General features: G+C 38.7%; 1 protein-coding gene across 1 annotated transcript; it reads left to right on the plus strand.

Annotated features, from left to right (window-relative positions):
• The first annotated feature begins 1,044 nt into the window (after nt 1-1,044).
• LOC149213993 (uncharacterized) lies at nt 1,045-11,370 on the plus strand. Its single transcript, XM_089389241.1, has 3 exons — nt 1,045-1,590; nt 7,402-8,104; nt 11,204-11,370. The coding sequence occupies exons 1-3, from the start codon at nt 1,045-1,047 to the stop codon at nt 11,368-11,370; spliced, it is 1,416 nt and encodes a 471-aa protein (XP_089245367.1).
• Nucleotides 11,371-11,884: the final 514 nt, after the last annotated feature.

Here is an 11,884-nt window from a genome sequence, read left to right on the forward strand (position 1 = left end):
TGCTGTACTGTTCCATGCTCACTTTAACTGCCTCCGCGCCAATTCTCTGTTTCTCCTCATATTTTAAAATATATGGGCAGCACTTCTAAACTCATAAAATTTCCGTTTGACGGTCTTCAAATGTTAAACCAATATGCTTCGAGAACCCATCGGGTCCGGGCTTTGTCGCACAATACTCATATAAGAAAAAGTTGTGCACCCATGGTTTCCCCGATTGCGACATGCCGATCGCACTATGGGCTGATCCTTTGCTTTTCCCTATATTTCGAGAATACAAAAAATACATTGAAAATGCCCTGAGCGCGGACTTGAAAATTTATCACAAACTATTTATAATGTTGTCGGGTCCGCTCCATCGCATCGCAACATTACTCATGTTAAAAGCCCCGACCCTATGACATTGTCGATAGCGATGTGCCGATAGCGAAATCGGCGATCGCTCATCGCAAACACAAAAGCTTCTTTATATGTCTTCCACCGCGACTTCGCCGATGCGATATCGGCGATCGCTCGTCGGCGATATTTGATATCGCTACCGCTGCCTGCCTCCGAAGCTCCAACCCGCCGATATGCCGACTTGCCAATACGCCGACGCGATCTGGACCGCTGATCGGCCAGATCCAACGGTTGAGATTTAAAGTGGATCCTTAAGCCTGCAATTTGATTTTGGATGATTTTGCCTCCCAATCCTTGGTGAAGCGCACGATTACTGTCCTCATGCTGCTGCATTGCTCAACTATATCACAGTTGAAATTATATTTTCAACAACGGTGAGGTAATTGTTTTGTTGCGTTGTGGTTCTTTTCTGTAATTGAAAGTTTGTGTGTTTTTCTCCTTTCATAGCAGGTAGAGGTTTTTAAATTTAACATGAACAATTCATTGCAGGCACCTATGCAATTGAGGGAGCTGAATATTGATGTAGCCCATTGCCAGTTGCCAAAGTCTATTGGGAAGCTGAAGCACCTAGAAAAGATTGAACTGGGATGCACTATCCAAGCATTGCCAGAAGAATTCTTTCTTCTCCACTCCCTGAAACATTTGAGAATGTGTACTAGCATGAAATTACTGCCAAGTGCCTTTGGGAATCTTTCAAACCTCCAACATCTTAACTTGACTGGTAGCTGCGATTTGGAAACGCTGCCAAACTCTTTTGGGAATCTTACAAACCTACAGTATCTGAACTTGTATGGGTGCTCCCGTTTGGAAACGCTGCCGCATTCATTCGCGAGTTTAATTAGACTTAAACATCTCTATTTGAAGGGCTGCTCCCGGTTGACCCTCAGAACGGGAACACTAGGAAATATCAGAACGCTCGAAAGGTTAGACCTTTCAGATTGTCAAAAAATGGAAGTATTGCCTCCCGAGGTCACACGTCAGTGGTCCCTGGAAAAACTTGTTTTGTGGAATACAAACTGCACAGAATTGCCATGTGATATTGGAAACCTATGTAACTTGGAAATTCTGAGAGTATCCTTTGAGAAATCCTCTATGGGAATGCTGCCACCTTCGCTTGGTAAGCTAAAGAGCTTAAAACAATTGACACTCTTTGGAGGGAATTGGAAATGTTTGCAAAAATCTTTTGCAGAGTTGAAACTGTTGGAAATAATAATCCCAACCACCGCAATAAACACCCTGACAGCAACCATACTTGTCAGACGTATTTTTGCAGGTTGCGTCTCTTTTTGAAGATTGAAGGACTGAAGCAAGACGTGAAGCATTCCGAAATGTAGCAAGGAATTTAAAGTAGTCAATGTACTTTGGTAAATAGATATGGGCAAGCATTTATTCAACAAATATTGCCCACACTCCAGAAACACCTGTGCGTTTTTTATCGCACTCAACAACAACATCATATTAATTTTGTTCTGTCATAAATTAAATGTAAAATTGTATGTTGAGTTATATATGAATGTAAAAGTCATTTTGTAACAAGTTAGAGAGTAAGAGGTTAGAGAAAAGGAGTGCAAGTCTCTGGGGAGAAAATGGTGGAGAAAAGTTTGGTCACCGCATGAAAACAACAGTTACTGTGTTTTACTGTGTTACTCCGCGTGAATGTAAATCACTATAAGCCTTATTTTTTACTTGGTGAATGAGCCGCAGTGTCATGTGAATGTATTTTCATGTTTTAGAATATAATACTAAGTTTTTATTGTGTTGCTCCAAACCTCCTTTGTCATTTTTGCTGTGAGTAAATATTATTCATAAGCCTCTGAAATAGCTCTGCCATGCGAAAAATCCAAGTTTGTGAAATAGCTTCGCAGTGGGCGAAGGTAGCTGTGTGAAATCAGCTCCATGCGAATCATAACTCTCTACCCCTCTGCGAAAATTAACTTTACTAAATATTTCTAACATGGTATCAGAGCGAGTTAAATATTGTTAGTGTAAAAACAAATGTTTTTACTAGCAGTAAGAATTGTTTTGAGGGCAGATTGTTTTTAGCATATTTACCAACAGGTAGAAAGTTTTTTTTACCCTCAGAAATGGCAACATCAAGCATAAGCTTGACAAATCCTCAAATATCTCAGTTTAATGTCAAAAATTATGATTATTGGGCTATTACAATGAAGGCCTTGTTTTCTTCTCAAGACATTTGGGATTTGGTGGAGAATGGTTTTCAAAAACCAGCAGATGCAGAAGCATACAATGCCTTATCTCAACAAGAAAAGGATGTGTTAAGGGACACCAAGAAGAAGGATTCAAAAGCCCTGTTTTATATTTTCCAAGCAGTTCATGAAAGTATTTTCCCAAGGGTTGCAGCAGCAACGAAGTCCAAGCAAGCATGGGACACCCTCCAGACAGCCTACCAAGGCATAACAAAAGTCAAGATAGCAAAGTTGCAAATGTTGAGGAGAGGTTTTGAAACACTTTGTATGAAAGAGTCTGAGAATATAGACTCGTTTTTTACACATGTAAGTGGGTTGGTTACTCAAATCAGGCCTCATGGTGAGACACTTGAGGAAAGAAGAATAGTTGAAAAAGCTTTGAGAAGTTTTCCAACAAGGTTTGAGGCCATTGTTGTGGCCAGAGAAGAGACAAAGGATCTCTCACAGTCCTCATTGGATGAGCTTAACGCATCACTAATTTCTCATGAACATAGACTGAATAGAGTAGTAAGCTCCTCATTGGAGCATGCCTTCAAGACACAAGAATCATTTGGTCAAGGTCGAGGCAGAGGAAGATCATATGCTATAGGAAGAGGAGGAAGCCCACACAGAGGTGGAATAAGCAGCCCTTCAAGCTCAAATGGAAGAGGCAACAATCAAAATCCAAGTCAAGGCCCAAGCCAAAATCAAGCACAAGGTCAGAGGTATGACAAATCTCAAGTTCAATGTCATTACTGTAAGAAGTATGGTCATTATGCAAATGAATGTAGACACAATAATGTAATGTAGCACAAGAAAAATAGAGTGATATATGGTATTTAGATTCAGGGTGTAGTAATCACATGAGAGGAAACATAGAAACGTTTTCTGATCTAGATGAAAGTGTGAAATCTGAAGTGACATTAGGGACTGATAGCAAAGTCTCTGTCGTGGGACAAGGAAGAGTTAATATCCTAAAAAAGCAGGGGGAGAAGAAATACATCTCAGATGTTTACTTTATCCCCAGTCTGAAACATAATCTCATGAGCGCTGGACAACTCATGCAGAAAGGCTACAATGTCTTCTTCAAAAATGATGTGTGCACAATTTTGGATAGGCCTCCAAGCAGACAGATGATTGGAAAGGTTCATATGACAAACAATATAATGTTTCCCCTAAAAATAATATCAGAGTTGCATAAAGAAGGTGCACAAGCACAATTATCTATGAACTCACAAGAAGATGGAAGAAAAGAGGCAGTTGTCATACAAGTAAACTTTCAAGCAGAGGTAAAAGATGAAAACTGGTTATGGCATTTGAGATTTGGACATCTCAACTTTGGAGGTTTGAATTTGCTGCATAGGAAAGACATGGTGAAGGGTTTACCACTCATAGAAAAACCAGATAGCATATGTGAAGGATGTATCTTGGGCAAGCAACATAGAGAGATATTTCCAGCAGGAAAGTCAGTGAGGGAAAAGGCACCTTTGGAGATTGTCCACTCAGATTTATGTGGACCAATGCAGACACCATCAATTGGTGGCAGCCACTATGTATTGACCTTCATATATGACTACACAAGGAAGACATGGGTCTTTCTCCTAAAACAGAGAAGTGAAGTGTTTGAGCGCTTTTGATAATACAAGGATCTTGTTGAGAAGCAAAGAGGACATTACATCAAATTCCTTAAGACAGACAGAGGTGGAGAATACATCTCAAATGACTTCCTTCAATTTTGCAGGGAGCATGGAGTTCACAAGCAATTTACAGCAAGATATACACCGCAGCAAAATGATGTGGCAGAAAATAAGAATAGGACCATTATGGAGATGGCAAGGAGTATGTTGAAGGCAAAGCATTTTCCAAATGACTATTGGGCTGAAGTTGTCGCTTGTGCAGCATATATCTTGAATAGATGTCCAACCAAAAGCGTCCAGAACATTGTTTCTGAAGAGGCATGGAGTGGAAGAAAGCAAAATGTCACTCACATGAGAGTTTTTGGATGTGTGGCTTATGCACATGTCCTAGATGAGTTGAGAAAGAAGTTGGATAGCAAGGGGGAGAAATGCATATTTGTTGGATACAGTGATGAATCCAAGGCATACAAACTCTACAATCCATTAACCAAAAAAGTCATAATCAACAAAGATATGCAGTTTATAGAAGAGGAAGCATGGGATGGAAGTTTAGAGAAGACAATCAATGTCAAAGCATATATACCACATGAGGATAGAGAGGAATTAACAGCAGCAAGTAATTCCTCAATAGTGACTCCCTCTACTCCTATTCAAGCGCAGAAAAGCAGGCAACAAGCAACACCATCAACAAATAATAGGATAGTTTCGCGCAGCCAAGCAAGTGCTTCTCCAATCACACTGCGAAGCACGACACCAAGTGACATGTCAAGCCCATATTCAGCAAGCACAAGAAGGCCAAAATTCAGAAAATTAAATGAAATTTATGAGAAAAATGAAGTTGATAGTAGCGCAAGTCTGAATTCCTTATTTGCATTATTTTGTCTTGTAGATGACCCAATCCACTTTGAAGATGCAGTCAAAGAAGAAAAATGGGTGGCGGAAATGGAGGAAGAGATAGAAGCAATAGAAAGGAATGACACATGGGAATTAGTGAGCCTTCCGAAAGAAAAACATGTTATTGGAGTGAAGTGGGTCTATAAGACCAAAAGCAACATTGAGGGAAAGATTGAAAGGCACAAAGAAAGGCTAGTTGTCAAAGGATACAAGCAGCAGCATGGAAGAGATTACGCGGAGACGTTTGCGCCAGTTGCGCGGATGGAGACAGTGCACGCAGTTGTGGTGATTGTCACGTAGCATAAATGGACAGTGTATCAGATGGACGTAAAATCAACATTCTTGAATGGAGTGCTGAAAGAGGAAGTGTATGTCGCGCAACCACCTAGTTACGAGATTGAAGGCCAAGAAGACAAAGTATATCGGTTGAGGAAAGCTCTTTATGGGTTGAAGCAAGCACCACGTGCATGGTACAGCAAGATAGATGCTTACTTGTTGGACAATGGTTTCGACAAATGTGACGGTGAGCCTACTCTCTACATCAAAGAGAGTGAAGGTAAGATTCTCATTGTTGTCTTATATGTAGATGATTTGATTTTTACAGGCAGTGATGATTTCCTCATCGCTGATTTCAAACAAGTCATGAAGAGTGAATTTGAAATGACTGACTTGGGATTGTTAAGATATTTTTTGGGCATAGAAGTGAAGCAAACAGGAAAAGGCATTTTTATCTCTCAAGCAAAGTATGTGGTAGAAATTTTGCAGAGGTTTAAAATGCAGAATAGCAAGTCCGCACCAACTCCAACTGTCATAGGGTTGAATTTGAGCAAAGAAGATAGCAACAACAATGTCAATCCAACATTATACAAAAGCATGATAGGAAGCTTGATGTATTTGACCGCCACTATGCCAGATATAAGGTATCCAGTAAGTTTGGTGTCAAGGTTCATGGAGACACCTAAGGAGACACACTGGCAAACAAAGAAAATGCTTTTGAGGTATGTCAATGGGACAAAACAATATGGCGTTTTGTACACAGCAACAAGTGATTTTAGGCTGGTTGGTTACACTGACAGTGATTGGGCAAGCAATGTCGATGACAGAAAGAGCACGTTAGGATATGTTTTTCATTTGGGTTCCAGAGCCATTTCATGGGCCTCCAAGAAGCAGCCAATAGTGTCACTGTCAACAGCAGAAGCTGAATATGTCGCAACAACAACAACAACATGTCAGGCAGTTTGGATGAGAAGGATGTTGAGGGATCTTCGTCATGACCAAGAGGGTGCGACAACACCTCAACAATTGCATTGTCAAAGAATTATGTCTTCCATAAAAGAACCAAGCATATTGATGCTAAATATCATTTTATTAGAGAGTTGATTAACAATGATGAAATTGTGTTGCAACACTGCAGGTCACAGGAACAATTTGCTGATATTTTCACAAAGCCATTGGTAGGTGAAAGTTTTGTTTATCTCAGAAATTGTTTGAGAATTGTCAATGGCAAAAATTATGATTAAGGGGGAGTATTGGAAATAATAATCCCAACCACCGCAATAAACATCGTGACAGCAACCATACTTGACAGACGTATTTTTGTAGGTTGCGTCTCTGTTTGAAGATTGAAGGACTGAAGCCAGACGTGAACCATTCTGAAATACAACAAGGAATTTAAAACAGTCAATGTAGTTTGGTAAATAGATATGGGTAAGCATTTATTTAGCAAATATTTCCCACACTCCAGAAACACCTGCGCGTTTTTTATCACACTCAACAACAACATCATATTAATTTCGCTTTGTCATGAATTAAATGTAAAATTGTATGTTGATCTATATATGAATGTAAAAGTCATTTTGTAATAGGTTAGAAAGTAAGAGGTTAGAGAAAAGGAGCACAAGTCTCTGGGGAGAAAATGGTGGAGCAAATTTTGGTGGGTACGTGGAAACAACAGTTACTGTGTTTTACTGTGTTACTCCACGTAAGGTATAAGCCTTAGTTTTTACTTGGTGAATGTGGTGCAGCCTCATGTGAATGTATTCTCATGTTTTAGAATATAATACTAAGTTTTTATTGTGTTGCTCTAAACCTACTTTGTCATTTTTGTCATGAGTAAATATTATTCATAAGTCTCTCAAATAGCTCCACGGTGCGTGAAATCCAAGTCTGTGAAATAGCTTTTCGGTGTGCGAAGGTAGTTGCGCGAAGCTAGCTACACGAAAGTAGCTTCGTGAAAATCATCTCTCTGCCCCTCCGCGAAAATTAACTTTACTAAATATTTCTAACATAAACAATTGACAGATTTTACTATTAGTTGTGGAAGACTAAAATATTTGCCAGCAGGTCTGACAGAGTTCAACAGTCTTGAAATTTTGAAAGTGATAAAATGTCCACTGCGTGAGGTGCCATTTGGAAGGGTGGAAAATGTTGAAGGAAAAGATGCATCATCACAGCGGAGTGGGCACAGATTGTTCGACTCTTCTTTTCACATGTGCATGTTTCTTCGACTCAAACATTTAGACCTGCATGGCACAAGAATAAAGGCATTGTCATTTGTTGAAGGCATTTGCCCCAACCTTCGTCAGCTGGACATCAGCGATTGTTTAGAACTGGTGGAGGTTGGAGCATTGCCCACAATGCTAGGATCGCTCCACTTGAATGGGTGTGATGCATTGAAGAAAATAAAGGGACTTTGTGGTCTAGCAAAACTTAGAGAACTGGACATGAGAAAATGTGGACTAGTCAAGGAGTTGCCAGGTGTTGAAACGTTGATATCTTTGGTGCATCTCCGGGTTTCTAGATGTTGCAGTCTTCAGAGCATAAGGGGGTTGGTGCGGGCAACTAATCTTAGAATACCAAGCTCTGAAGCTCCTCACAGCGATTTGACAGAAGTGGAATTGTTTAAAGACTTGAAGTTGTGGAAAGATAAGTTGCATAAACTGCAGGTGGAGGGTAAAGATTTCAGCAAGGGAACTTATTTGTGGATGGAAGGTGAGGTCTTCATCACTCGTATGAGAAAAATTATATGGATACAACCAATACCTTGCCTACATACTAAGTTGTATATGCAAACAAGAGGCAAATGATATATGCTCCCATATTTTCCTGCTTTATTTTTCTTTTTCTTTTCCATTTCCTTTGTTCTTTTATTTGGTAGAACTTGGTCATACCAAATTACCTTATAGTCTAGGTTACATTCCAGAATCATACCCAAATGTTTAACAACAGGTAGATGCATATTTTAACATAATATCACAATAGAGATCATTTTATTGAACAAAGTTGTGCACTCTGTGTGCTTGTCAGTAATAATGATCCATCTTGATCAAAGGGGAACTTATAAATAAAAACCCTCAATAAAATCAATTATAAGACATTGAATGAAATATATTTTATAAATCAACCTTCTGTCGTAATTAATTTTAATTCTTGCCAAGTCCATTCAAAGTGAATTAATATCAAATTAATGAGCTAGAAAATCAGGTACTCTGTGACCTACTTCAAGTATGAATCCACCGAGGGACTCTCTCTTGCATTTCTTATAGCTTGGCTTGTGGGGCCAAAAATATTTTCTGGCTATTTTATAATATGTTATAAAGCATTCTTTGGTTTTGATTAGTTGAAAGTGGTCAGCTTATTTGCATTTGCATTTTTAGAGCATTAGTATAAATTGCTTTGTTATTCTATCAATTGTTGCAACATTTATTATAACGCTTTTATTTCCTTTCTGAGTATGTTCTTAGAGTGGAAATTGGAGGGGCCTGTTAAATCTTATTAGGTGTTTTCTCTAGCAAGCGAGAGTGAGTCATTCCAGAATCCTAGTGAGTAGCATGGTCATTTAGAGTTTATATCTGGACTTTGAATCCTTGTGAGGAACATAGTCAGAGTTTATATCTGGAATAAGAGAATAAGATTGTACTGTTCTGTCAACTACCGATTCAGTTAAATGGAACGGTCTATGAGGTCAATCTATGTTGCGTCCTCATAGGGTGCCATGCAATATGTGTCTGGGCAATCCATGGCTCCAGACAAACAAGGTGGATTATAGTGCCTTACTCAGAAATATGACCCACATGTATAGCAACTCTTCACGATAATAATATGGGAAACTATAATTTAATTTGATTGCTAAACCTGAGCATATTTGCAAGTCACAGCAACCGATACATCAATAACAACAATGCAAATATGTGTCCTCAACATATTTTATAACTGGAAAACAACAATTTTTTTGGGGCTAAATACACATATATTTCAGTATCCTCGTCTGTCATATTGATATCTCAAATAATTGACCTATTTGACCTATCACATTGGCCCATGTCCCTTACATGGTAGAATATTCAGGGAATCTGCAATCAATCACGTCAGATTCCGAAGTATTCAAGAAATCCACAATTAATCATATCAGATTATGAAGTATTCAGGGAATCCGCAATCATATATTGATGGATTCCGCAATCAATCATGTCAAATTCCGAAGTATTCAAGAAATATGAAATTTATATCAAAAAATTTAAATGCCTTTCTTCTTCCTTTTAATCTACCTCTTCCTTTTAAGCTACTTTTTTCAATCTACCTCTTTTTTTTAAGCTAGCTTGTCCACTAGGCTCTGGATTTTACTATTCCTAGAAATTAGGGCTAAGTGGGGAAGTTTTGTGTTGCAATTTTATTTTCGTTCTTTTTTTTAATTTTACTTCTTACCCAAATTATCTTTTAGAACCATGGCTATTAAACTCTTGGCTTTGGCTTCCCTTTATTACTCTATGCCTAGGCTCCTAAAGAAATCAAAGCAAAATGTCCAAACATTCTAGGCATTTTCTTTATTATGTTATTTAACGTGCTTTTGCACGAGACACAGTAGCTTTTACACTGTCGCGTTTTTGCACGAGACGCAGTAGCTTTGACACTACCTTAGTCTTCTTGCGCTGATTTTTATTTTTCCTAGCAGTATATCACAACTTTAAAGTATGGGGTTTTTTCATTATTATTTTTTACTCCAACTTATATGGTATCCCCTAAATTTCAGCTCTTGATTCAGAAATTAAAGTGTAGCATCACTCAAACCTGTGCATGAGTTTCTATCCTGAAATGTTGTCATTTCGTTTGTGGCTACAGTAAACAGATGGAGAAGAAAATCCTCGACAATAGACCACTAAATTTTGTGCAGTATCTAATATAAATATCATAAATAAAATATTACAACAAAACATTTATTAGCAATCTCTATTAGTGAGGAGACATGAACTCATAATATTGAACTTTGAATCCATTATTTATCCTTGGGCTATTAACACAACCCTTACTCCTGTCATTTTCATAAAAAATAGGGTGCTTTTTCTATCTACACAATCTGTACTCTGTCGCTTCCATTTCTTCTAGGCTTTCTTATGTGAATCCATCCTAGCCGTTAGGGCTTTATTTCCTAGAGGAGAGGGCTATTGTCAGGGCCTCGAGTTGGACGAGTGCCCGTGACGACCCACCAACTCAGGGAGAGTCGAAAAACCAAATGCACTGGAGGGTGAGTTGGACTAATGGGCAGTGGGTGCATTTAACCGAATGTGTGGGCGAGTCAAAAGGGTGTGTGCCCACACTAAGGCTGTTGAAGAAAGTGTAACTAGGTTCGATATTTACAAATGTAATTTTAATATTTGTACTTGTCAAGAAAAAGAAATATTATTTTTGAATTATAAGAATGAGTTTCTTGCTCATTTCATAGGTCTTGGAAAGTCAAAGAGTCAAAGAGCTCTTCTTGAGCATATATGTAATGTATATAAGTCTACCTAGTGACTAGATTATCCCTCCAAGACTAGCACAATCCTCATGAAGAAGACATCAAGAAAAACGATAAGGAGTACAATCATGTCAGCCTCAAAATATATATATCTATATATATCATGTCGGCTCAATAACCAGACACAACGTTTCACACTGTATGTCTGCTCATTTATGGAGGCGTGACAACTATAAATACCCCACTGGGGTGACCATAGGAAACACAAAACTTCGCATAAGCCTCTGTAATTTTGGGTGGATACAGTCTCTGCAATTTCTTATGCATACAATCTCTGCAATTTTGGATGGATATAGTCTCTGCAATTTCAGATGGATACAATCTCTGCAATTTCAGATGGGTACAATCTTTGCAATTTCGGATGGATACAGTCCTTGCAATTTCAGATGGGTACAGTCTCTGCTACACTTCGGATGGGTACAACAGAGAAAGTCTGAGATTTTGGATGGGTGACAGAGATTAGGATTCAGATCTCTCTAAAGCTTTCAAATGGTTGAGACAGTAAGGATCTCGGTTACCACAGTGATCACAATGCAGACTAGTGACATTGCAGTGATGTCTTCCTCACAGTCTTGGCACATACTCACTATAATATGGATGAACATATCATTGTAGTATAGTTTGAATAAAGGTCTCAATAAGAAGTTGTGCTAGTTGAAGAGACAGTTTGAATAAGGTCTCAGTGTTATAGGATCTCAATGATTTCAAGGTGTTGTGGTTAGTAGTGCTATAATGATCAGTGATGGGAGGTGCTATATGATACAGCTAGGAGGTACATGATGCATCTCGGATCCAGTGACAGTATGAAGAAATCAAAGAATCAAGGAAGAAGGATGATTATGTCTTGGTCTGGAAGTGGAATCATAGGTCAAGGGTTATGGTCTTGTTATTAGTTAATTGGAATCTCTATAAGAAGAATTTTGTGCGGTTTTCCTCTCAAAGAGTGAGAGTTTTTGGCCCTAGCAGAAAGCCAACAT

The sequence above is a fragment of the Pinus tabuliformis genome, chromosome 1_1 (genome assembly GCF_031772625.1).
Source record: "Pinus tabuliformis cultivar Carrire ecotype Pingquan chromosome 1_1, CPIR1, whole genome shotgun sequence".
Taxonomy (NCBI): Eukaryota; Viridiplantae; Streptophyta; class Pinopsida; order Pinales; family Pinaceae; genus Pinus; species Pinus tabuliformis.